Genomic DNA, 27,648 nt, shown 5'->3' on the forward strand with positions numbered 1-27,648 from the left:
TGGAGGTCACCCTGGCCGGGGTCAGTTGTAGGGGTCATTTGGCAGAGGTCAGGGGTCATTGTGGCTGGGGTGGGCAGGTCTGGGGTCAGTCAGTCAGTCTGGTGGTGATTCTGGCTGAAGTGAGATAGTCTGGGGGTTATCTGTATGAGGCTGAGGCCACTTTCAACAGGGACAGTCAGCTGGGAGCCAGGCTGGCTGAAGTCAGTCTATTTGGGGGTCACCAACTTGGGTCAGTCTGTCTGGGGATCATAGGACTGGTGTCAGTCTATCTGGGGGCTCCTCTGACTGAGGTCAGGTGGTCTGGGTGTCATTCTGACCAGGTTAGTCAGTCTGGGAGTCCTGGCAGTTTGTGTGACCTGGCTCAGGATGAATAAGAGGAAGCCAAGGGGCTGGCACTCCCAGGGTCTCCCCAGGGCGGTGGGTGAGACATAGGGGTGGCGGCCTTGTTACTTGTGAAGGAACAGGAAAGGCCTGAACCCCAGCCAGGGCTTTAGATCCTGGGCTTCCTTTTGTGGCAACCCCTCCATCTCAAGGAGGCCTTGGCTAAGAGCCTTAGGGCAGGCCCAGCTCAAGCTGAAGTTAGCTGGCCTCCTCCTCCAGGAAGTCCTCCCTGACCACTATGCTCTCTCTCTATACTTGCCACGTTCTCTCTCTCTGCTGCACTGTGGGTCTTTTTCTAGAGGGGAAGCTGAGGCCCTCCAGGCACAGATGGGGTTAAAACCACCTCCCACAGTCAACAGGGCATGATGCTGACCACGGCTTTTCAAACAAAGAGCCAAAGAGCTCAGCCAAGGTCCTGCCCCAGCTCTGGAAAGAGTATTCTGTTACTTCATCCCATCTGCTTGGTGCCATCCTCATATCTACGTCTCACCATTTCAGGAGAAGACAGGGAGCCCCCAGCAGTGAGGTGCCCTTTGTGCCTGGCTCTTCTGGGTGTGTTTTTCTTTTTTCTTTCTTTTTTTTTGAGACAGTCATGCTCTGTCACCCTGACTGGAGTGCAGTGGCACCATCTCAGCTCACTGCAACCTCTGCCTCCCAGGTTCAAGTGATTCTCCTACCTCTGCCTTCCAAGTAGCTGGGACTACAGGCAAGCGCCACCACACCCAGCTAATTTTTTAATTTTTAGTAGAGGCGGGGTTTCACCATGTTGGCCAGGCTGGTCTCGAACTCCTGACCTCAGGCGATCCGCTCACCTCGGCCTCCCAAAGTGTTGGGATTACAGGCGTGAGCCACTGCGCCTGGCCTGGGTGTGTTTTTCATGTGCTACTTTACATCATCTGCATCACAACCTAGAGGAGTTGCAGCTGCAGATGAAACAGTAGAGCCTCCTAAGTGAAGTCGCTTGCTGCGTGTGAAGATGCCTATAGCACTGTGCCTGTGACATGGCACTCACCCCCCAAGTGCTGTTATTTGGGAAAAGCTTCCTCAAATGTCATGTGGCACTCACTCCCCAAGTACTGTTGTTAGGGGAAACCTCCCTCAAACGCTGTTTTTCCTCTGCCCTCACACCACCACAGCAGCAGCCATCAACACAGGAGACCTCTGTGACCAAATGTGTGGGGGCTTCTCCCCACCACCAAGCAAACAATTAATTCTGTAGCAGAGACCAGCTGGGTGTCCTCCAATTCAGTTCCAGCACATGGGTCAGATCCCATGGGTTGAGGGCTCAGTCCCCATGACTGCCTCCTCCTCCAGACACCAGTTGCAAGTCTGGGCCTCCAGAACTTCTGGCCGACCAGCTGCAAGTTGGGGTTCCCACGACCCCCTCTTTGGGTTTAATTTGCTGGAGCAGCTCACAGAACTCAGAAACATTAACTGGTTAATTATAAAGGATATTGCAAAGGATACAGATGAAGAGATGCATAGGGTGAGGTATGGGGAAAGGCACATGGAGCTTCCTTGCCCTCTCTGGACCCACCACCTTCCAAGAAGCTCCGTGTGTTCTGCTGTCTGGAAGCTCTCCTAACCCTGTCCTTTTGGGTATTTACAGAGGTTTCCTTATGTAAGCGTGATTGACAAATGTGATTGCACATTAAGCACCTGATCTAAACCCAGCAAGGCCTGTCTGCTTAAACTTGTCTTGGCCTTTCCGTGGCATTCCTTCCTCTAGGGTATCAGGCAGGACCCTCTCTGGAATGACCCATGATTAGATTAGAGCCCTGCCTTGGACAGGTGAAAGGAGGACAGGAGTAGGTCAGAGAGAAATTTTGTTTCCTGAAGCCTGTTTCTGAGGCCTAAAGTGTCCCAACATTATAAGACTGTACAAAGGCTTTTATATATATAAATAAATATATGTTAGGTTGTGCAAAAGTAATTGCTGTTTTTTCCTTTACTTTAAAAAAAAAAAAAAATGGCAAAAACTGCAATTACTTTTGCACCAACCAAATATATGTAAATATCACAACTATCTATACTCTCCCTCTTCTTCTTGAGATTGGGAAGCAGCTCAGGTCTGCTCCTTCTGGTATCAAAACCTCTTTTTGGGGGAAGCCTGGAGTTCGTCATCTGACCCACATGGGTTCAAATCCCACCTCTGTTCCTTATGTAGACTTGCATGGTACATATAAGAGCTGCTATTTCCTAAGTGCTTACGTATGCTAGGCGTTGTGCTAAGTGGGCCACTACATCAAATCCTCAACCAGCCTATGTGCAGATAGGGAAACACAGGCTCAGAAAGAGAAGCCACCTGCCCCTGGTCACAGGGTTGGCAAATTGCAGTCAAGATTTGATCCCAAGTCTGTGATGCCAAAGCCCACTCATTGATCCGCCACGTAGTGCAGTGGACAAATCCCTTCATTCCTCAGAACCTCAGTCACGTCATCTGTCAAATCGGGAGGAGTACCAGTGGCTGGCAGGCACCCAGGACAGGGTCTGGCATGGTTTGCACTTGCTTCCTCGCCACTTGCTTGGGCATTTTCCTGGGTTTCTGGTGCCTCAGGCTCCTGATGGGGCTCCAAACACTAAGGTTTTGGAGTGAGTGCCAGGGAGAAGCTTTCAGTTCCTTTCTCAACCAATAGTGATCTCAAGTTTATTAGGCAACCAGCTTAGGGCTTTGATGAACTCACTGAGATACATAGACCTCATTACCAACCAAAGGACTCACATCTATTTCAGTCCCCACTTCCTCCCCCTTTCTCATTTAAACTGTTAGTACTGGTTGCAAATCATGGGAAGTTGCTTCATCTAGTCATACATGTACCTCGTCCACACATGACTATGCTTTTGCATGTCACATTCCCGCAGGCAGAGACCTAACTTGACTGACTTTGGGCAATGTCTGAATCCCATCGACATCTGTCAAGTAGGAAAAATAGGGGTGCCTGACTCAGAATGTGTGGCCTGAACGAGGCTCTGTACTTACACCATTTAGCATTGTGCCTGGCTTGAGTGGATTGGTGGCAATTATTATTATTATTATTATTATTTTTTTTTTTGAGACGGAGTCTCGCTTTGTCACCCAGGCTGGAGTGCAGTGGGGCGATCTCGGCTCACTGCAAGCTCCGCCTCCCGGGTTCATGCCATTCTCCTGCCTCAGCCTCCCGAGTAGCTGGGACTACAGGCGCCCGCCACCATGCCTGGCTAATTTTTTGTATTTTTAGTAGAGACGGGGTTTCACCATGTTAGCCAGGATGGTCTCGATCTCCTGACCTCGTGATCCGCCCACCTCGGCCTCCCAAAGTGCTGGGATTACAGGCGTGAGCCACCGTGCCCGGCCGGCAATTGTTATTTTTAAAGGAGATCTCATTGGGCTGGATTATGGCATGCATGGTCCTGCCAGGCCCAGGGCCCACTGTCTGTCCTCTATAGGAAGATAGAGGGGCAGGGGACAGAACACTGGGTAACAATCAGGAGATCTCAGTTCAAACCCCATCTCTGTTGCCAGTGAGCTGTGTGACCCTAATGAAGTCACTCAGACTTTTGGGGTCTCAGTTTCCTTATCCACAAAGTGGAGATAATTCTATTCCTGATCTTATGGGTTGTTGTGAAGTTCTAATAATATAGCAATCCTGATAAGTAGTTTTTATTGAGGAGGGTCTTTGATGGATGGCTGAGCCAGTGGTGGTGGTGGTGGTGGGGGGCGGTCCTGGGAAGTACTGGGGGAGTAGGCATGTAGGGACATCTTGGTATTGGGAGGGGACAGTGAGGGGGACCATGGTAGAGGGAGAGAGTGGAGGAGGGAGAATTTTGGTAGAGGGAGGGAGCAGTGTGGGGAAGGGCCTGAAGAAAGGGAGGAGGGTGGGGGCTACCCTCCTGGAATCCTGCTGGCCAGCAGTCCTGCCTTAGCCTGGGCTAACCAGACCCTGCTCTCACAGCTGGCTGCACCTTTGAGGAGGCAAGTGACCCAGCAGTGCCCTGCGAGTACAGCCAGGCCCAGTACGATGACTTCCAGTGGGAGCAAGTGCGAATCCACCCTGGCACCCGGGCCCCTGCGGACCTGCCCCATGGTAAGTCTACTCTCCATCGCCATTACCCCTTCTTCTCCTTCCAGAGAAACTTCTACCCACCTGCTGTGTGACCTTGGGCACTTTACTTAACCTCTCTGGGCCCCATCTGCATTTACATCTTTAATGACATATGTGACACTGAGTGTGGCTTTCTCTCGACACTGTCTAATTGTGCATGTCAGGTAGTTTCATGTGTAATGGCAGGTTCAAGCCATTAAAGGCCCTCATGGCTGTGAGTTAAAACTCACTTCCAGTTACTCCCCTTGCTGCCTAGCTCAGGATCCAGCCCACTCCCACTCTCAGTTCTTCCTAAATCCTCCATCTTTGGGAGGCTCTCTTCAGAGATTCTTTTCTCCCAAGGAGCCCCAGAATCCTGATCTCTCCAGGACTTGAAGATGCTGAAAGAGCAGTAACATTGGGACTAGACGTGTTTAAAACCTTCCTTCCTCTGCCCTCTTCCTCGTGGAAGTCCCAGATCCTTCTCAACTTGACCTTGCTCTGTTCCTGTTTCAAGATGGGGCACCTTTGTCATCCTGAGCTCTGGATTGGGAGTTAGGAGACTAATAATATGGATTCTAGGACTGACTTCCTGCTTTCATCATGGCCCCTAGAGCACTCATTCCAGAGTCATGAAGACCTGGGCTCAAACCCTGGCTCCATCACTTTACCAGCAGTGTGACCTTGGGCAAGTCACTTAACGTCTGTGAGCCTCCATTGTCTTCACTGTAAAATGAGGCAAACAGGACTCCATTTCAGAGGGTCATGAGATGATGCGTATAAAGTACAGAGCACAAGGGTGGCATGCAGGAGTCAGTTATTTAGTTGCTATTGTTGAGGGTCTTTGGGGAAGACCTGTGGGGAGGAGAAGTTGTACAATTAGTACTCCTCTTCACTGGATGCAGAATCAACTGGGAATTAAAAAAGAATGAGACAAATAAAGGCCAAATTGTCAACTTTATTACTGATAAGGGCTGTGTCAGAGGACATAGATAGTGTGGGTATCAAATAGGCTTTCTGAGTGAATCCCCATATTCCACAGCCGGAAGCCCCTCCATTTGCCCCATCACACTAGTGCCCAGGGTCTTTACTGCCCAGCTCACAGCATGGCTGAGATTGCATCTGTTGTCAGGGAGGGGCAGCGAAGATTCTCAGTGGTCGGGCCAAGACTTGAAGCCACTAGGAGAGAAGACCTTCATGACCTGGCACAGGTGCCTCCTGCAGACTCTCACAGCTTGCCCTGCCCCTCCCCTTCTGTGCATTTGCTCACACTGTGCCCTTCCTGGGGCACTTATCTCTGCCTCTGCAGGTGTTAGTGGGTATCACAGTTTGACTTCTCTGAAAATAATCTGTAAAGGTAACCACCATGGCAGGGACCTCGTGGGGGCCTCTCCATATTCCCAGGGCCCAGCCTCAGTCTGATACATGGTTGGCACTCAGGTACAAAGCAGCTGATTGGAATTCACCTCTTACAGTCCTGACCACCCTGAGTTCACTCTACCTCTCTTGTCACGTACAAGCAGAGATATACCCAGTGAGAAAGGGGAGAGGGGAATTTAGCAATTAGTGTGAGCCTTGTGCTAGGTCTTGAGGATGTGGTGGTGAGCCAGATGGACAGTCTTTGTCCTCCTGGTTCTCACATTCTAGGAAATGGAGCTGGGGGTGGAGGGAGAAGAAAGGAGGGAGATTCACACTCAGAGATAGAGAGCAGGAGAGAAGAGAAGCAAGAGCGACAGGGACAAAGGGAGTAAATGAAAGAGAAGGGGAGGGATGCAGTGAGCGGAGGGAGAGGCAGAAGCAGCAGAAGGAGGAGGAAAGAACAAACTGTCAGATTGAAAGAGAGAGAAAGATGCACACAGCTGCTTGCAGGGAGAGGAGAGAGAAGTAGCATGAGTGGGCCAAGAGGGAGTGTATTGGGGGTTGGGAAGTGCCCCTTCCTGGATGGGGATGGGAACCTGAGTTTAGTTTACTACTGCCCTGCTGGGACTGATCCAGGAGCCGCCTCCATAGGCCTTCTAGCTTACAGAGATGAATGAGATACCCTCCAGCAGAGTCCCCAGGGAGCCCTCCTGGAGCGGGGATCTGAATGAGCTTGTGTTGGCTGGCAGCCAAGCCTGGGAGGAGGCAGCGCTGGGTAGTTTCAGATGCCCTTTGGGAAGCCCAAATCCTCCAGCCAGGTCCTGAGCCAGCCTAGTCCACTTCTACTCCCCCAGTACCCAGGCTGGGTCTCTGGGGAAGGGACAGGCTGCCTTTCTCCAGGTTGGAAGTCAAGGGGATTTGTATCCCAGGAATTTAGACTCAGGGATGGGGTCTGGAAGGGAAATTGGAATCCTTTCATTCAATCTCTGTTCTACCTATTGATTCAGCTTGCGTCCTGAGACCTCACAGGCTGATGGGAGACAGACAGGCGCTTTAGTAATGACCCAGGGGCCAGGAGAGAAGCCCTTGGTGGGAGGCGGAGGGAGGGCTTTGGAAGGGGTGGCCTTTGAGGGACTGTCGTGTGCCAAGATCTTGACTTCAGGGGTGAATGACCCAGTCCCTGCCTCTAGGGATGGCTCAGAACATGGGGAAAGCTGTGGTTAGGCCGGGCATGGGCTTTGTGACCTGTAGATTGTAAGGAGCCTCCCCCCGCCCTTTTTTTTTTGAGACTGAGTTTTGCTCTGTCACCCAGGCTGGAGTGTAGTGGCGTGATCTTGGCTCACTCTGCATCCTCTGCCTCCCAGGTTCAAGCAATTCTCCTGTTTCAGCCTCCCGAGTAGCTGGGACTATAGGCGCATGCCACCACACCCTGCTAATTTTTGTTTTTTTTTTAATAGAGAGACAGGGTTTCACCATATTGGTCAGGCTGGTCTCGAACTCCTGACCTCAGGTGATCCACCCACCTCAGCCTCTCAAAGCATTGGGATTACAGGCGAGAGCCACCACGCCTAGCCTTTAAATGGTTTTGACAAAGTCAGGTTTGTGTGTTTTTTACTGCTCCAGGTCTCCTGTGGGAAACAGATGCTAGGAAGTGAAGGGACTCACCCAGGAAGGTGGAGCTGGGGACAGAACTCAGAATCCCTGACTCCTGGTGGGTCCCGATGCCTGGAGTCCTTCTTAGTGTCCCCCTGGCCCTGGCCCTCCCCTGAGGTCTCCTCAGCTCCTGCCTCTTCCTCCTCTCTTTCCAGGCTCCTACTTGATGGTCAACACTTCCCAGCATGCCCCAGGCCAGCGAGCCCATGTCATCTTCCAGAGCCTGAGCGAGAATGACACCCACTGTGTGCAGTTCAGCTACTTCCTGTACAGCCGGGACGGGCACAGCCCAGGCACCCTGGGTGTCTACGTGCGCGTTAATGGGGGCCCCCTGGGCAGTGCTGTCTGGAATATGACTGGATCCCATGGCCGTCAGTGGCACCAGGCTGAGCTGGCTGTCAGCACTTTCTGGCCCAATGAATATCAGGTGGGCTGGGTTCAGTCAGGGGTCAGCCTGTGCCTGGAGGTGGGGCAGATGGATGTCAGCTTGAGGTCGGAGTGGATGAGTGGCTGAAGTTAGAATGTGTCTGCATTCAGCATCAGAGGCCACCTGTGGTCAAGGCCAGGGGTCAGTCTGGGGCCAGTCTGGTTTTAGCATCTGAGGTCATTGTTCCTAGCTGTAGCCTCTGGGCCCAGGTCAAGGGTGAGTTGGAACAGTGCTGACCTGGAAACCCTGTGTAGCTGCTTGAGGGTAACTGTCCAGGATTTGGATGGAAACTCTGGCCTCCACCTTATTCACTATGGGCGCTGGGACCCCACTCCCAACTAGCTGGCTTGGGAGGGAGCGTCAGTGTGAGCGAGGCTGACCTGCGCTAGTTGAGGCAGAGGAAGCTGAGGCCAAGCTGAAAGTGGGCACCTCCCCAGGCAAGGCTGGAGGGATATCAGTATGACAGGGGCCCTCCCACCTCCCCCAGGTGCTGTTTGAGGCCCTCATCTCCCCAGACCGCAGGGGCTACGTGGGCCTAGACGACATCCTGCTTCTCAGCTACCCCTGCGGTGAGTCCTGGCCCACTGGGGGCGCAGGGGTAAGGGGTGCGGGCGGCCGCGGCTCCTGCCTGCAGGGGGCGCAGGCCCAGCTCACTACGCGGCTCTAACCCCGCAGCAAAGGCCCCACACTTCTCCCGCCTGGGCGACGTGGAGGTCAACGCGGGCCAGAACGCGTCGTTCCAGTGCATGGCGGCGGGCAGAGCGGCCGAGGCCGAACGCTTCCTCCTGCAGGTGAGTGGGAGCGGTGACCTTGGCTGGGGGCGGGTTGGGGGGTTTGGTGGCTGCTTCTGGCACTGACTCCCTGCAGGATGCTGAGTCCCTGCTTTGTACTCCAGCACCGCGCACAGCGTCCCGGCCCTCCCCTAGCTCCGCTCTGCACTCTCTTGGGCTCCCATTCCCCAGGTCAGAGCGCGGCTCCAGGAACCTATGTCCGCGCTGTGTAGTAGGGACGGCTAAATGGGGCCCGGGTCAGAGCGAGATCGGGACCCCTCGCTTCGAGGCGCCCTTGACCCTCTCACTCTCTTCCCTGCAGCGGCAGAGCGGGGCGCTGGTGCCGGCGGCGGGCGTGCGGCACATCAGCCACCGGCGCTTCCTGGCCACTTTCCCGCTGGCTGCCGTGAGCCGCGCCGAGCAGGACCTGTACCGCTGTGTGTCCCAGGCCCCGCGAGGAGCGGGCGTCTCCAACTTCGCGGAGCTCATCGTCAAGGGTCAGCTGGCGGACGCCGGGGAGTGCCGGGACCCGCACCCTGGAGGGGCGGGGTCTGCCCGGGGGGCGTGGTCGTGGGGGGTGGGGCCGGCAGGGTGTCGCGGGGGCGCAATCTGAAGGTGGGCCTGTGTAGATGGCAGTGGTCCACCCGGGATGAGATCTGATCTAGGGGTCGGGGCTGGCGTCGAGGGGGACGGACAGGGTCAAGGTGAGAGCCTAGAGGGGGTGGGAGTCTGGCTGTGTGACCACTGTGTTGATCCTAGCTGGCCTGCGGTCAGCTCCAGGAGGCGAGGATTTGGGGGATTAGGAGGGGCCTGAGAGGGGGGTTGTGGGATGATGGGCGAGGGCGGGGTCAGCCTTTGGAGCCAGGTGCCCCTTAGGGCCTGGGGATTTAGTGGGGGTAGGAGAGCAGGTCTGGTTGAGGGCTTAGTAGCAGCGTGAGAGGCCCTGGGAGGACGGGGAGGGATTTGGGTGTGGTGGGACGCAGAGTTGGGTGCTGGGGTCTCACAGCAGCATCGGTCCGCCCCGCCTCTCCCCCATCTCCTCGCAGAGCCCCCCACTCCCATTGCGCCCCCACAGCTGCTGCGTGCTGGTCCCACCTACCTCATCATCCAGCTCAACACCAACTCCATTATTGGCGACGGGCCGATCGTGCGCAAGGAGATTGAGTACCGCATGGCGCGCGGGCCCTGGGCCGAAGTGCATGCTGTCAGCCTGCAGACCTACAAGCTGTGGCACCTCGACCCCGACACAGAGTATGAGATCAGCGTGCTGCTCACGCGTCCTGGAGACGGCGGCACTGGCCGCCCCGGGCCACCCCTCATCAGCCGCACCAAATGCGCAGGTGGGTGCAGCCGCTACTCCGGACCTCAGTCCCTGGTGTGGGACACCTGGGTATGGGCCCAGGGCTATGGAGGGACGCATTCGAGAGGTAGCGTGGCCTGGATCTGTGCTTGTAAACCTTTCTAAAACATTGCGATTTTTCTTTAACCCTTGTTTTATCAAAGATGATGATAGCTAATACTTTACTTTGTATCAGGCACTTAAACATATCTGTGTGTAGACACACACACAAGCCCGTATTTATAGATTTAAAACTTACAACACCACCACGATGTAGGTGCTCTTGTCATACCCATTTTACAGATGTGACTGAGGTACAGAGATGTTAAGTGACTGGCCCAAGAGCACACAACTATTAAGTGGCAGAGATGGGATTGGAACTCTTGACTGGCTGGCTCCAGAATCTGTGTTCTTAATTCTACATCTAGATAAAATAAGCAACTAAATGCCATCAAATACAAGTGTGTTATATATTCTAGCTGGTTTCTCTTGTCTGGGCATTGAGCCTGAGGTCTGCTCTTCCTTGTTAAAAAGGGCAAAGCAGCTGTTGGAGGATGGTACACCTGTGCCAGATGAGGGTCTTTTTTCGTTTAATCAGAAGAAAAATTGAGAACACAACAAGTTTTTCTTTTTGTGACTTTAGTGTTGTTGTTGTTATTATTATTATTTTTCCTTTTGAGACAGAGTTTTGCTCTGTCACCCAGGCTGGAGTGCAGTGATGCGATCTTGGTTCACTGCAACCTCCGCCTCCTGGGTTCAAGTGATTCTCCTGCCTCAGCCTCCCAAGTAGCTAGGATTACAGGCATGTGCCATGATGCCCAGCTAATTTTTGTATTTTTACTGGAGACAGGGTTTCACCACATTGGCCAGTCTGGTCTCAAACTCCTGACCTCAGGTGATCCACCCACCTCGGCCTTCCAGAGTGCTAGAATTACAGGCGTGAGCCACCGTGCCTGGTCTAGTGTGTTTTTTTTTAATGGACTTATTGAGATAAATGTGGATTCACATGCAGTTGTAAAAAAAATACAGAAAGATTCTCTGTGCACTTCACCCTATTTTCTGCCTTGGTAACATGCTGCAAAACTATAGTATGATATCACAGTCAAGATATTCACATTGATAAAAACCACAGATCTTATTCAGACTTTTCTGGTTTTGCTTGTACTTGTTTGTGTGTGTGCATGTGTGTATGTAGTTCTGCACAGTTTATCACATGTGTAGGTTTGTGTATTCACCACTACAGTCAAAATACTGAATAGTTCAATCCCCTTAAGGACTCTTTTATAACCACATTCACCTCCCTTTCTTCCTTTACTCCCCAACTTTTGGTAGTCACTAATCTGTCCTTCATTTCTAAAATTTTGTTGTTTCAAAAATATTATATGAATGCAATCAGAGTATATAACCTCTGGAATTGGCTTTTTTTGGGTAACAGCTTTATTGCAATATAATCCACATCTCATACAATTCAATCCTTAAAATGTACAATTCAGTGGTTTTCAGTATACAGTAGTCCCCATGTACCTGAGGTTTCTCCTTCTATGGTTTTAGTTACCTGTGGTCAACTTGGGGCTTGAAAAGGTGAGTACTGTACAATAAGATATTTTGAGAGAGAGAGATCACATTTATGTAACTTTTATTATAGTGTGGTGTTGCAATTGTTCTATTTTATTATTATTGTTGTGAATCTCCTACTGTGCCTAAGGTAGAAATTAAACTTTATCATAGGTGTGTATGTATAGGAAAAACGTAGTTTATCTAGGGTTCAGAACTCTCTGTGGTTTAAGGCATCCACTAGGGGTCTTGGAATGTGTCTCCTGCAGATACGGGGGTACTACTGTATTGACAGAGTTATACAACCATTAACACAATCAATTTTGGAACATTTTCATCACCTCAGAAGGAAATTTTGTACTCTTTAGCAGTCATCCCCATTTCACCTGAACACCTCTAGCCCTAGGCAACCCCTAATTTCCTTTCTGTCCTTATGGATTTGCCTCTCTGTGGACGTTTCACATAAATTGAATCATAAAATATATAGTCTTTTCTGACTGGCTTCTTCAATTTATTTTATTATTTATTTATTTATTATTTTTTAAGACGGAGTCTCGCTCTGTCGCCAGGCTGGAGTGCAGTGGCTTGATCTCGGCTCACTGCAACCTCCACCTCCTGGGTTAAAGGGGTTCTCCTGCCTCAGCCTCCCGAGTAGCTGAGACTACAGGCACCTGCCACCACGCCTGGCTAATTTTCGTATTTTTAGTAGAGATGGAGTTTGGCCGTGTTGGCCAGGCTGGTCTCGAATTCCTGACCTCAGGTGATCCGCCTGCCTTGGCCTCCCAAAGTGCTGGGATTACAGGCGTGAGCCACCGCACCTGACCCTTCTTCCATATAGCATGATGTTTTCAAGGTCTATCCTCATTGTAGCATGTATCAATATTCCATTCTTTTTTATTGTTTAATAATATTCCATTATATGAATATATCACAGTTTATTTGTCATTCATCAGTTGATGGAAATTGGGGTTGTTTACATTTTTTAGCTATTATGAACAGTATTGGTATATTTGTGTACAGGTTTTTATATTGATATATGTTTTCATTTTTCTTGAATATGTACCATGTATATCATAAGATATCTCTGTGTTTATTCATTGAGGAACTGCTGGACTGTTTTCCAAAGCAGCTGTACCACTTTAAATTCCTACTACTAGTCTATGAGAGTTCTACTTGCTCTGCATCCTTGTCACCACTTGTTATTATCTGTCATCTTATAAGCACTCTAGTGTATATGAAATGGTATCTCATTGTGATTTTGATTTGTATTACCCTGATGGCTAATGGTATCGAGCATTTTTTCATGTGCTTATTGACCATTTTGATATCGTCTTCTTTGTAGAGATGTCTATTCAGAGTGTTAAAAATGACCAATTTGTATTTTTTTTTATTTTATTTTTTTTGAGACGGAGTCTCGCTCTGTCGCCCAGGCTGGAGTGCAGTGGCATGATCTCAGCTCACTGCAAGCTCCGCTTCCCGGGTTTACGCCATTCTCTTGCCTCAGCCTCCTGAGTAGCTGGGACTACAGGCGCCCGCCACCTTGCCTGGCTAGTTTTTTTTATTTTTTAGTAGAGACGGGGTTTCGCTGTGTTAGCCAGGATGGTCTCGATTTCGTGACCTCGTAATCCGCCCGTCTTGGCCTCCCAAGGTGCTGGGATTACAGGCTTGAGCCACTGTGCCCGGTCATGACCAATTTTTAAATTGGGTTATTTGTCTTTTTATTATTGATTTGTAATTGCTTATATATTCTGAGTAGGCCTGGCACGGTGGTGGCTCAGGCCTGTAATCCCAGCACTTTGGGAGACTGAGGAGGGCAGATCACTTGAGGCCAGGAGTTCGAGACCAGCCTAGTCAACATGGTGAAACTCAGTCTCTACTAAAAATACAAAAATTAGCCGGGTGTGGTGGTGGGCACCTGTTGTCCCAGCTACTCAGGAGGCTGAGGCACAAGAATCACTTGAACCCAGGAGGTAGAGGTTGCAGTGAGCTGAGATGGCACCCCTGCACTCCAGCCTAAGTGACAGAGACTCTGTCTCAAAAAAAAAAAAGAAGTTATTTATATATTGTGGACACTAGATGCTTATCAGATGTTAATGTTTGCGAATACTTTCTACCATTCTGTGGATTATATTTTCTTTTTCTTGATAGTTTTTTTTTTTAAGCATGGAAGTTTTTAATTCATCTATTTTTTTCTTTTGTTGTTTGTGCTTTTGATGTCATACCTAAGAAACCATTGCCTAATCCACAGTCATGAAGATTTACTCCTGTGTTTTTTTTCTAATAGTTTTATAGTTTCAGCTATTACATTCAGGTCTTTGATCCACTTTGAGTTAATTTTTCAAACGTGGTGTGAGGTAGGGATCCAACCTCATTCTTTTTTTTTTTTTTTTTTTTGAGATGGAGTTTCACTCTCGTCACTCAGGCTGGAGTGCAATGGTGCAATCTTAGCTCACTGCAACCTCTGCCTCCCAGGTTCAAGTGATTCTCCTGCCTCAGCCTCCTGAGTAGCTGGGATTACAGGCACGCACCACCATGCCCAGCTAATTTTTGTATTTTTGGTAGAGACAGGGTTTCACCATGTTGGCCAGGCTGATCTCGAACACCTGACCTCAGGTGATCCACCTGTTTCAGACTCCTAAAGTGCTAGGATTATAGGCGTACGTGGCCAACTTCATTCTTTTGTATGTAGATCTTCATTACCATTTGTTGAAAAGTCTGTTCATTCCTTATTGAATTACCTTGGCACTGGGATTGATTTCTTTCATTCAGCGTAGTTTCCTTCATCCAAGTTGTGTATATCATTAGTTTATTACTTTTTATTGCATGGTGTGGAAATGCCAGATTGTTTAACCATTCACCTGTTGAATGACATCTGGGCTGGTTCCACTTTTTCATTATTACAAGTAAAGCTTCTGTGAGCATTCACACACAGGTTTTTGCATGAACATAACTTTTCATTTTTTCTGGGATAAATGCTCAAGAGTACAGTCAATGAGTCATATGGTGATTGCATGTTTAGTTTTATCAGAAACTGCCAGAGTGGCTGTGTTGTTTTATATTCTCACCAACAATGTATGAGTGATCCAGTTTTCTGCATCCTTGCCAACATTTAGTGTTGTCACTATTTTTTATTTTGGACTTCCTGAGAGGTGTGTAGTGATAGCCCATCATGGTCTTAATTTGCATTTCTTCAGCATCTAGTGCTGTTGAACATTTTTTCTTTTCTTTTCTTTTTTTTTTTGAGATGGAGTCTCACTGTGTCACCCAGGCTGGAGTGCAGCAGCATGATCTCAGCTCACTGCAACCAGCAATTCTTGTGCCTCAACCTCCCAAGTAGCTGGGATTACAGGTGCATGCCACCATGCCTGGCTAATTTTTGTATTTTTAGGACAGATGGGGTTTTGGCATATTGGCCAGGTTGGTCTTGAATTCCTGACCTCAACTGTTCTGCCTGCCTCAGCCTCCCAAAATGCTGGGATTACAAACATGAGCCACAGCACCTGGACGAACATCTTTTTGTGTGCTGTTTGCCATCTGTATATCCTCTTTGGTGCATTGTCTGTTCATGTCTTTGAACGTTTTCTGATTGGATTATTCTTTTTTCTTTTTTTGCTGTTAAGTGTTGAGAGTTTTTTGTATATACTAGGTACCAGTCCTTTGTTAAATGTGGAGTTTGTAAATATTTCCTCCAAGTTTGTAGCTTGTCCTTCACCCTCTTTATATGGACTTTCACAGAACTATTTTCAGTTTTGATGAGGTTCAGTTTATAAAATTTCCCTTTTATGAATTGTGGTTTTGGTATCAAGTCTGAAAACTCCTTGCCTATCCCTGTCTCCCAAAGATTTTCTCCTTTTTTTCTTTTTTTTTTTTAATGCAGAGTTTTTCTCTTGTTGCCCAGGTTGGGGTACAATGGCATGATCTCAGCTTACTGCAACTTCCGCCTCCTGGGTTCAAGCGATTCTTCTGCCTCAGCCTCCTGAGTAGCTGGGATTACAGGCATGTGCCACCACGCCTGGCTAATTTTGTATTTTCAGTAGAGGCGGAGTTTCTCCTCATTGGTCAGGCTGGTCTTGAACTCCCGACCTTAGGTGATCCGGCCTCCCAAAGTTCTGGGATTACAGGCATGAGCCACCGCACCCGGCCTCCTGTTTTTTTTCTAAAAGTGTTATAGTTTTACATTTTACGTTTAAGTTCATGATCTATTTTGGGTAAGGTGTGAGGTTTAGGTCAGTGTTATTTGTTGCTAATCAATATTCGTGTTTTAAAAAGCCGATCTGTGAATTATCTAAAATCCAGTTTAAAGCCACACTTTGGGAACTCCTTCGGTGGTAGGTCTAAAATCTGGTTTAATATCACACTTTGGGAGACTCTTGGGTGGTGGGCCAGAGTATTTCAGTGCGAATTGCTTTCTAGCGAAGGGGTCTGGGTCAGGTTACTTAACCTTTCTGAGCTTCAGTTCCCCTGTTTTACAAAATGGGAATAATAACATTTACCATATAGGGTTAGTTTGAAGATTTATTCAACAAATGCTTATTGAGTGCCTATTACGTGCAAGGTGCTGTTGTGGTTGTTAGGGGTATATGACTGTAACCAAGACAGACAAAGGCCACCAACGTGTGAGTTCTTCATGGAACTCACATTTTGGCAAGAGGAGATAGATAATAGATGAGTAAACAAGTGAAGTATACAGTTGACCTTTGAACATCACAGGTTTGAATTGGGCAGGTCCATTTACATAGACTTTTTTTTCACTCACACATGCATCAAAAATACGGTATTTGTGGGCTGGGCATGGTGGGTTATACCTGTTATTGCAGTGCTTTGGGAGGCTGAGATGGGAGGAATGCTTGAGGCAAGGAGTTTGAGACCAGCCTGGACAACATAGCAAGACACAACAGCAACAATAATTAGCTGAATGTGGTGGCATGTGCCTGTAGTCGCAGCTACTCAGGAGGCTGAGGCAGGAGGATTGCTAAAGCCCTGGAGATCAAGGCTGCAGTGAGCTAAGATTTCACACTGCACTCCAGCCTGGATGATAGAGCAAGATCTTATCTAGAGACAAACCAACAATACAAAAAACTCCAGTGTTTCTAGGGCCTGCATATATGAAGGGCCAACTGTGGGACTTGAATATGTGTGAATTCGGTTATATGTAGGGGTCCTAGAACCAATCCCCGGCATATACCGAGGGAGGACTGTATAGCCTGTCAGATGGTGATAAGTGCCGTGAAGAAGAAAAGCAGGGAATGGGGACTGGAAGGTTGTTATTTTTAAAAGTCTCAAGGAAGGTGACATTCGAGCAGAGATCTGAAGGAGGTGAGGGACTGAGCCATGCAGAGAGCTGGGGACTTGCTGGGGCAAGCAAGCACCAGGCCAACTGAGCAGCCAGCACAAAGGCCTGGAGGCTGGAGCATGCTTGGCACGTGTGAGGGGCATCCAGGAGACAGGTGTCACTGCATCAGTGACTGAGCGGGAGATGGCAGGAGAAGAGGCTGAAGTTGAGCTGCAGATGTGGGACTTAGAGCTGTTGTACGCAGAGAGAGCTGGGGAGCCACTGAAGGTTTTAGAGAGCAGGAGTGAGCATCATCTACTTTTGTTTAAAAGGATCCCTCTGGTCCTTTTGTGGAGAACATTCTTCAGGAGGGCAAAGGTGCCACAGTAGACCAGGAAGAAGGCTACTGCAATGATCTGCTTGAGAGGTGGTAATGGCTGGGAGCCGAGTGGAAGTGGTGGTGGTGGGGAGAAGTGGTCAGATTCTGGGTTTATTCTGAAGGCAGAGCTAACTGCATTTGCTGATGGATTGAATATGGGATGAGAGAAAGGGAAATAGAAGTCAAGGATGGCTCCAAGGCATTTTGCTAGAGCAGCAGGAACGATGGAGCTGTCGTTTCCTGCGAAGGAGCAGACTGTGGTGGGAGCTGATTTGATGTGGGTGTCATAGATCAGGAGTTCTGTGTTGGAAATGTTGACTTTGAGATACCTATTAGACATTCAAGCGGAGATACCCATCAGCAGATGGATACATGAGTGTGGAGTTCAGGGAAGAGGTTCGGGCTGCAGATATAAATTTGAAAGTCATCAGTGTGGAGATGGTATAGATGGCATCTAAAGCCCTGAGGTTGGATGAGATCTTTTACGCTAATGATTCTCAACTAGGGACAATTTTGTCTCCCAGGAGACATTTGGCAGTGACTGAGGACATACCGGTTGTCACAACTGGGTGGCGGCAATGGGGTGTTACTGGCATCTAAAGGGATAGAGGCCAGGGAAGCTGTTCAACATCCTACAATACACAGACAGCCACTGAAAACAAATAATTATCTAGTCTAAAATGTTCATAGTGCTGAGGTTGAGAATCCCCGATTTAGTCCTTAGATTTTTAGGGAATAAATGTAGATAGAAGAAAGAGGAGTTGTAAAGCCTGAACCTTGGAGCCTCCAGTGTTTGGGTTAAATGGAGACAATTGCATGAAATGTATGTGAAGTATAGCACTTAACACACAGTAAGCACCCAGTAAATGATGGTATTTTTAATCTTTCAAAGGCAGTTCTGATTTGCCACTTAGGATAAAAGGAATCATAGCGCAGGGTTCCATAGAGGATCTCTGTTGCACTCCCCTTAGTGTACAGATGGGGAAGCTGAAACCCAGAGAGGGGAAGAGACTTGGCTGTGATCAGACAGTGGGTGAAGAACCCAGGTTTCATGATGATGGCTGTTGATTATTCCCATTTTACAGATGAATAAACTTAGATTTAGAGATTTAGCCACTTGTACAAATCTACACAGTGAGTCCATGGCAGAGCTAGAATCAAAGTTTGAATCTCTTGATTTCTCATCCAGTGTTTTGTTTTAGTTTTTTGTTTCATTTTGTTTTTAGAGACAGGGTCTCACCCTGTCACCTGGGTGACATGCAGTGGCATGATCATAGCTCACTGCATGCAGCCTGGAACTCCTGGGCTCACGTGATTCTCCTGCCTCAGCCTCCTAAGCAGCTGGGGCTACAGGCTTGCACCACCATGCACAGATAATCTCTCTCTCTCTCTCTCTCTCTCTCTCTCTCTCTCTCTCTCTCTCTCTCTCTATCTATCTATCATTTTTTTTTTTTTGTAGAGACAGGGTCTCACTGTGTTGCCCAGGCTGATCTTAAACTCCTGGCTTCAAGGGATCCTCCTGTTTCAGCCTCCCAAAGTGCTGGGATTAGACAGAAGACAGTGCGTCCAGCCTAATCCAGTGTTTTTAACAGCAGCAGCAGCAGCAGCAGCTGCCTCCATCATGGACTGAATGCCCACTTTGTGCTGGGCACTGCGAGACACTTTTCATAGGCTGGCCAGGACGGAAGCTGGGGCAGGGGCCTGGCAGACAGGGTGCAAACACAGCCCCCCCACCGCCCTTCTGAATTACTCGCTTCTCTTTGTTGACATCGTGGCCCCTCCCTGCTTAGGCGCGTTGGCCGGCAGTTGTTTTGCTGTTGGCCAGCTGTGTTGTCATCTCCTCCATCCCCATGAAACTCCCCTCACACTATATTATTTACTGTAAAAACAATAATATAGCATCAGGCGAAGGCGTTTTTAAAAATAAGCACTCCGAAGCTCATCATCCTAGCCCAACAGCTGTTTTAATTTTTCTGACTTCTTCACATCTCTGCCCATATGCCTGCAGTAGACATTTTTCCACCCTTGCATTGGGATGTAGAAAGGATTCCGTATGCTGCTTCATTTGCTTGGTGTTGTTCATGTGTTATGTTGTTTATAATTATGTTTATTGACTCTGGAAGTCCATTGAATGTCCCCATTTGGCTCGACTGTTTCCCTCCAGACCTCTATAATGATAAATAATACTATATTGAGAAATCTAGCACTTACAGTTCTTCCCTTCTCCCCCCACTCCGAGTTATTTCTTTAGGATGAAGAGTCAGGAGTGGTTGAAAAAAGGGCTTTTAAATATATTGCTTTAAAAAATGGGTGTGCTAATTTATACTGCTACTGGCATCTCATGTTAATTTACACATGTTTATTAATTACTATAGGCTGTTAATGACTGTAGGCTGGGCAATTTGACTCATATCATCTCATGTAACTCTCACACTTGCTCTTTAGGCATTATAATCTACGTTTTTGTTTCTTTTTTTTTGACAGTCTCACTGTCACCCAGGCTGGAGTGCAGTGGCATGATCTTGGCTCACCGCTTCCTCTACCTCCCGGGCTCAAGCTATCCACCCACCTTAGCCTCCCAAGTAGCTGGGACTACAGGCATGCACCACCATGCCTGGCTAATTTTTATATTTTTGTAGAGAGATGAGGTCTCACTACTATGTTGCCCATGCTGGTGTCGAACTCCTGAGCTCAAGTGATCCTCCTGCCTCGGCTTCCCAAAATGCTGAGATTATAGGCATGAGCTATTGCACCCAGCCATAATCTCCATTTTTTAGTGGAAGAACCTGACATCAACATTCAAAGGGGATTAAATAACTTGCATGAAGCCACAGAAGTATGGCCAGGTGCTGTGGCTCACACCTGTAATTCCAGAACTTTGGGAGGCTGAGGCACGTGGATCACTTGAGCTCAGGAGTTTGAGACCAGCCTGGGGCAACATGGTGAAACCCGTCTCTACAGAAAATACAGAAAATTAACCGGGGGCATGGCATTACGTGCCTGTGGTCCCGGCTACTCAGGAAGGTGAGGTGGGAGGATTGTTTGAGACTGCAGTGAGCCAGTGATAGCACCACTGCACTCCAGCCTGGGTGGCAGTGAGACTCTGTCTCAAAAAAACAAACACAAACAAACAAATAATAAAAATAACTAATGAGGGGTGGAGATAGGATGTGCACTTGGGTGTACCAGCTCCCAGTCCAAAGCTCCTCCTGTGAAAAAAAGTTGAACATTTCAGGGTTATTGCATCTTGTTTAGCCTTATTAAAGTCAACACATGGTAGCCTAATTCAACAGCTGTTAAATGTTATCCTCGTTGTTTTAATGTGCATTTTGACCTCTGATCTCTGAGTGACCTGTAGCCCTGTGTAATTTAGAGGGATGGGGCTTTGAGGTCCCCAGATTCTGTGTTGTCAATGTGTGTTGACAGTGGAAGAGAGTGTGTCTGGGTGCCAGATGGTTTTTAGAAACATGGAGAAACTCATGGATTCACACCCCTCAATCAACATATCAGTCTGTAGGCAACAAACTATTTGAGCTCCCTGGATCTGTCCAGATATGATCAGTGTAGGAAGGAAGAACAAAGAGAAGTAGACCTTCTTTTCAAAGAGCCCTCAGTCTACCTGGGTAGATGGGAGGTAGCACAGTTGTCGAAGAATGAGATGCCTAAGTCTGAAGTTGGGAGTTTCATCCTCCACAGTTGCTATCTTGGACCCTGTAAGGTGATTTTTAAGAAGCTTCAGTAGGTTGCCAGTATTTAAAAATCTGGAGATTTCACATGAAAATAGAAATTTCTGGCTGCTCTTGAAAAATGGGAGGATCTGGCAACCGTGAACCTGTAGTCCTGCTTGGCAGCAGTCATCTAGAGGTGAGCAGTAGCTGCCGCTTTCGGATGGGACATCTACTGTCCTGTTTGCCATGGTCTTCACCCAGCATAGGTCTGCCGTTGACATGGAACTTCTCCTGCCCTTCTGTCAATGCTGCAGGAGAACTAGGAAGCAGAGTGCTTCTGCCAAGCCCTAGAGGCTGGAAAGGAATGTAGGGCTGCATTCCAGGGGGTGGGGATGGTGTGAGCCGAGCTGCAGGGAACAGAGAGCCACTCCCAGTAGTGCAAATAAAGCAGTGGTACCTCGGCTCTTGTAGACTCCCAGGACAGTGCACACAGGGCAGCCAGGACCATAGCCAGAGAGTCGGAGAATAACGCGAGGACCTCTGGCAAGGATGGCGAGTGAGCACACCCCAGATCTGACCCTCTGGCGCAAACATAGAAGAATGATGGCTTAAAACAAAAATACATTTAAAAAATCAGAAAAATCTCTATGGGCCAGGAATGGGAGAGAAAAACCTAAGTGTGGTGAATGGGCTTGCAGCCTGCAGTACCCAGGATACAGGGAGCAGTGGCAGCCAGCCCCTCAGTGTCCATATGGGATGGGATTTGGGTGGGCCCTGCTTGTGGGGAGAAGGGAGCCAGTCAGGAGGCAGGCTTTGTTCCTAGGAAGTGCTGAAATCTCTCTTGGATGGCTCCATATATAACTGGAGACATGCTGCTTGCGTGCATTCCAGGGAAGAAAGGAAACCTTCTGGGTGGAAACAGAAACTTGTATTATGCAGTACTTGAGGCCAGAGTTGGAAACTGTGTTACCGGTGCACTCCCAAGATAGGAGCAACCTGGGCGAATGCTTCCCTTTGTATCTTCTTCATAAGGGGAATTCTGAACAAATTAATCACACAAAAAATGCCACTTAGGGGCTGGGCATGGTGGCTCAAGCCTGTAATCTCAGTACTTTGGGAGGCAGAGGCAGGAGGATCAGTTGAGCCCAGGAGTTTGAGATGAGCCTGGGCATCTCAGCAAGACCCTATCTCTACAAAAAATATAAAAATTAGCTGGGCTTGGTGGCACATGCCTGTAGTGCCAGCTACTTGGGGGACTGAGGCAGGAGGATCACTTGAGCCAGGGAGATCAAGGCTGCAGTGAGCCGTGATCCTGCTACTGCACTCCAGCTTGGGTGACAGAGCAAGACCTTGTCTCAAAAAAAAAAAAAAAAAAAAGGCTCCTTGGGGTTGTACTTAATCTTCTGAAGAGATTGTGTAGCGGTGCTTTCTCACCTGTTCATTAAGGGATGCTGAGGTCCCTCTAGCTGGGGACACTTTGCAGGCCCTCACAGAACTTGAGAGTAATGAAACTACACTTCACGGAATCAGGGTGCAAGAGAGAAAAGGATCATTTGGCACAACCTTGGTGTCTTCCCTCATTTTACTGATCTAGAAATTGAGGCCCAGAGATTTGCCCAAGATCACACAGCTGGTCCATGCCGATGCAGGACTATGGGCTGAGCCCGGAGCTCCATCTTGCATTTGCTTCAGAAGCCTTGGCTTGGCTTTTCCTTCCTTTTCTTTCTTTCTTTTTTTTTTTTTTGAGACAGGGTCTCACTGTGTCACTCAGGCTGGAGTGCAGTGGTGTGATCATGACTCACTGCAGCCTCAACCTCCCAGGCTCAAGCAATACTCCTGCCTCAGCCTCCTGAGTAGCTGGGACCACAGGTATGTGCCACCATGCCCAACTAATTTTTGTGTTTTTAGTAGAGATGAGGCTTCTCCATCTTGACCAGGCTGGTCTCAAACTCCTAATTTCAGGTGGTCTACCTGCCTCCGCTTTCCAGAGTGCTGGGATTACAGGCGTGAGCCGCCATGCCCAGCCTATTATTATTATCATTATATAATAGATTGTGCTTCCCTTTTTGCTTTGACAGCCAGGGAACTCACCACTGAATTTGAACCTTATCTTTAGACCTCCACATAGGACCTAATGTCATGTATTTCTTTTCTGTTTCCCTGTCATTCCCTGGCTTTATTTAACTATTTGGCTCTCATTCCCCTCATTACCCTGATTTCTGTATGTTATTATATTATATGTATTACTATACATTGTTTCAGAACAAGTTTGGAATTAATACCTTAAGAAAAATGTATCAACAGTTTGATTCAGACTGGCCTGTTGTATGTAGTCCAGGGTGATCTTGAATAAGGAGGTGAACTATGCTATTAAAAATGAATTAATGGCCAGGTGCAGTGGTTCACACCTGTAACCCAAGCACTTTGGGAGGCTGAGGTGGGCGGATCACTTGAGGAGTTCAAGACCAGCCTGGCCAACATGGTGAAACCCTGTCTCTACCAAAACTAGAAAAATTAGCCAGGTGTGGTGGTGTACGCCTGTAATCCCAGCTACTTGGGAGTCTGAGGTGGAAGGATTGCTAGAACCTGGGAGGTGGAGGTTGCAGTGAGCCTAGATCGTGCCATTGCATTCCATCCTGGGTGACAGAGTGAGCCTCTGTCTCAAAAAAAAAAAAAAAAGAAAAAGGTAATATTTTTGAGAGCTTATTGTATATTAGCCATTGTCATGCATCCTTCGTGTGTATTTCCTTAAACCTTACAATGATCCTATGAGGCAGGGCCTATTATCTTTCCATTTTGTAGTTGAGGAATCTAAGGATCAGAGGGGTGAAGTGATGCAGCTAGCAGTTGCCAGCTGCAAGTGGCAGAACCAGGATTCAAATGTAGCCCACCTGACTCCAGAGCACACACTTACTTCCTGTTTGATGTTCTTTGGGAGGGAACCCCTGAGCTCTTGGGGGCAATGGAGGGATGATTTCAGGCAGCTGACTGATGCTTTTTCTCCCTGTTCTTCTTCCTCTTCTCTTCCCATTTCTTCTAACCTCTTCTCTCTGCCTCCTGTGTTCTCCAGAGCCCATGAGGGCCCCCAAAGGCCTGGCTTTCGCTGAGATCCAGGCCCGCCAGCTGACCCTGCAGTGGGAACCACTGGGCTACAACGTGACGCGTTGCCACACCTATACCGTGTCGCTGTGCTATCACTACACCCTGGGCAGCAGCCACAACCAGACCATCCGAGAGTGTGTGAAGACAGAGCAAGGTGTCAGCCGCTACACCATCAAGAACCTGCTGCCCTATCGGAACGTTCATGTGAGGCTTGTCCTCACTAACCCTGAGGGGCGCAAAGAGGGCAAGGAGGTCACCTTTCAGACGGATGAGGATGGTAAGAGTCTCAGCCCTAATTCCCAGGGCCCTGTGTGCCTTCCATAGATACTCCATGTCTGAGACTGAAATTTACTGAGAGTATTATTTTTTTTTTTGCTTAGGATTAAACCAACTGTATAACACCAAAGTAATGATAGCTTCTATTTATTCTCTGGAAGACTTTGGGTTAGATTAGTCTACTTTCTTTCCTTAAGTGTTTGAAAGAATTCAGCAGTAAAGCCATTTGGGCATAGAGTTTTCTTTGTGGCAAGATTTTTAGTAAATTTTAATTTTTGAAATAGATATTGGGATATTCAGATTTTTTATTCTTGTATCGATTTGGATGGACTGTGTTTTTTTTGGGTTTTTTTTTTTTGAGATGGAGTCTCACTCTTTTGTCCAGGCTGGAGTGCAGTGGCACTATGGCTCACTGCAAGCTCCGCCTTCCGGGTTCACACCATTCTCCTGCCTCAGCCTCCCGAGTAGCTGGGACTACAGGCGCCTGCCACCATGCCTGGCTAATTTTTTGTACTTTTAGTAGAGATGGGGTTTCACTGTGTTAGCCAGGATGGTCTTGATCTCCTGACCTCATGATCCGTCTGCCTCGGCCTCCCAAAGTGCTGGGATTATAGGCGTGAGCCACTGTGCCTGGCCCGATGAACTGTGTTTTTTTTAAGCAATTTGTTCATTACACCTAAATTGTCAAATTTCTTGAGATAAAGTTGTTTATAATATTTATTTATTTATTTAGAGACAGAGTCTTGCTCTGTTGCCCAGGCTGGAGTGCAGTGGCGCCATCTTCTTTGACTTAAGAGTTATTTAGAATTATGTTGCTTAATTTCTAAGCAATTGGGACTTTTCTTTTTTGTTTTTGAGACACAGTTTCACTCTGTCACCCAGGCTGGAGTGTAGTGGCGCAATCTTGGCTCACTGCAAGCTCCGCCTTCTGGGTTCAAGCGATTCTTGTGCCTCAGCCTCCTGAGTAGCTGGGATTACAGGCGCCTGCCAGCATGCCTGGCTAACTTTTGTATTTTTAGTAGAGACAGGGTTTTGCCACTTTGGCCAGGCTGGTCTCGAACTCCTGACCTCAGGTGATCTGCCCACCTTGGCCCCGCAAAGTGCTGGGATTATAGGCATGAGCCACCGCACCTGGCCAGCAATTGGAACTTTTCTAATTGTCTTTTTATTATTGATTTCTCAGTTACTTCCACTGTAGTCAGAGTATATACTCTAAATTTTATCTTTTGAAATTTGATCCTTACTTTATGGCCCAACATATCGTTAAATTTTGCTAAATATTCCATGTGTATTTGAAAAGAACATGTATTCTGTTGCTGTTGAATGTAATGTTCTACGTATGTCAAACTAATATTTATTTAGCCCTTAGTACATGTCAAGCACCATTCTGAATGGTTTTAATATATTACTGCATTTAATACCCATGACAACTCTATGTGGTAGGTTACTATTTCTATTCCCATTTTACAGAAGAGGTCACATGGGCAGTAGAGAGGTAGCAGAGCTGGCTTTCTAAACTGGCCATCTGGCTTCACAGTTGTCATTTTTTTTTTTTTTTTTTTTTTGAGACTGAGTGTTGTCCTGTTGCCCAGGCTGGAATGCAGTGGTGCAATCTCAGCTCACTGCAACCTCCGACTCCCTGGTTCCAGCGATTCTCCCACCTCAGCCTCTTGAGTAACTGGGATTATAGGTGCCTACCACTATGCCAGGCTGATTTTTTGTATTTTTGGTAGAGACGGGGTTTCACCATGTTGGCCAGGCTGTTCTCGAACTCCTGACCTCAAGTGATCCGCCTGCCTCGGCCTCCTAAAGGTGCAGGGATTACAGGTGTGAGCCACTGCGCCAACAAGTTGTCATCCTTAAGAGCTACACTCGAATACTAGCACAGGTCCAAAGCCTTTCCCTGGGTTCCTACAGATCCCAGGTACCCCTAAGCTCCTTGGTTTATGGCTTTGTCTTGCTGCCACACGTGCATAGTTTTCTGTTCTGCACAGCATTGGCCTAGACGCAAAATTCAGCTCCTTCCTTAGTTTCTGCTTTTCTCTGCCTTAGGACTTCAGCTTCCTCATAGTGGTTTATCAAGGTGTTTTCCCAAGCGAAGACCATTCTCTTCCTAAATGACACTCCTGTGCCTGGCATTAACAGTATACATTTACACAAAAGCAAAACAAAACAAAGCCATGCCTGCAAGTGTTAATGCTGAAATGTTAACAGTATCTCTGGGTGATACAATTGTAGATGCCATTAATTTTCTTTAAGCTCATTTTGATTTTCTACATTGAACATGTCATTTATGTAATTAGAAATTTTTAGACAAGAAAATATCTCCACCCAGAATCCCAATACCCCAGTGCAATTGCTGTTTTCATTTCTCTGGCACACGTGCATATTTTCTGAAAACTACCCAACTGGAACAAAATTGGAACCTTCAAACGTATTTCTCTCCTGAATGCAACCTACACGGTAATGAAAATGCCAGCTATCCATTTTGAGTACTTAGTAATAGGTTGAACCATATGCAATTGCTGATGTTTGCCTTGGGGCTTTATGTACATCACATCATTGAGTCCTAGCTTGAGAGGGGTTATATCATCCCCACTTCACAGCTGAGTTAAGTAAGGTGCAGAGAGGCTAAGTAGTCTGTGAGAACCAGGTGGGAAGTGGCAAGGCTGGAATTTAAACCCAGGTGTCTGGCACCAAAGCCTACTTTCCCCTGACCCCTGCCGCCTTTCCCTTGCAGTGCCTGGTGGGATTGCAGCCGAGTCCCTGACCTTCACTCCACTGGAGGACATGATCTTCCTCAAGTGGGAAGAACCCCAGGAGCCCAATGGTCTCATCACTCAGTATGAGGTGGGTTTGGGACCCTATTACAGTGGGGGACCCTGGTGGAAGGTGAGAGGTGACCCTTTTTCTCTCTGCTGCTACAGTAGGAGGTGCATGGGAGGACAGATGTGATTGTCATAGTTTCTTCAACTATGGCCAGGTCTGTGCCCTGTGAATTCTAGAAAAGGGTCCTGAAGGCAGGAGAGAGAGGCGAAGATGACTAGAAGCCTGGCTTGATGGCATCCACTGTCTCCTTTGCTTAGCCTTATCTCTCACTTCCCTGGAACATGGTGGGTGGAGGCTGCTGGTCAGGGATGCTCTGCTCTTCCTGTGCCCACCTGCCTGCCGATCCTGCCCCCAGATCAGCTACCAGAGCATTGAGTCATCAGACCCGGCAGTGAACGTGCCGGGCCCACGACGTACCATCTCCAAGCTCCGCAACGAGACCTACCACGTCTTCTCCAACCTGCACCCAGGCACCACCTACCTATTCTCCGTGCGGGCCCGCACAGGCAAAGGCTTCGGACAGGCAGCACTCACTGAGATAACCACCAACATCTCTGGTGAGCCCCACCCGACTCAGC

At 48.2% G+C, this 27,648-nt stretch overlaps 1 protein-coding gene across 1 annotated transcript in view; it reads left to right on the top strand.

Moving 5' to 3' along the window:
• Nucleotides 1-27,648, top strand: part of PTPRU (protein tyrosine phosphatase receptor type U) — a 90,205-nt gene that overhangs the window by 14,921 nt on the left and 47,636 nt on the right. Inside the window, 9 exon segments of the mRNA XM_030913499.1 lie at nucleotides 4,314-4,445; nucleotides 7,610-7,881; nucleotides 8,369-8,450; nucleotides 8,557-8,672; nucleotides 8,974-9,148; nucleotides 9,698-9,991; nucleotides 23,934-24,242; nucleotides 26,982-27,091; nucleotides 27,426-27,627. Of these exon segments, the coding sequence (XP_030769359.1) occupies nucleotides 4,314-4,445; nucleotides 7,610-7,881; nucleotides 8,369-8,450; nucleotides 8,557-8,672; nucleotides 8,974-9,148; nucleotides 9,698-9,991; nucleotides 23,934-24,242; nucleotides 26,982-27,091; nucleotides 27,426-27,627 (1,692 nt within the window).

Source organism: Rhinopithecus roxellana, chromosome 12 (assembly GCF_007565055.1).
Source record: "Rhinopithecus roxellana isolate Shanxi Qingling chromosome 12, ASM756505v1, whole genome shotgun sequence".
Classification (NCBI taxonomy): domain Eukaryota; kingdom Metazoa; phylum Chordata; class Mammalia; order Primates; family Cercopithecidae; genus Rhinopithecus; species Rhinopithecus roxellana.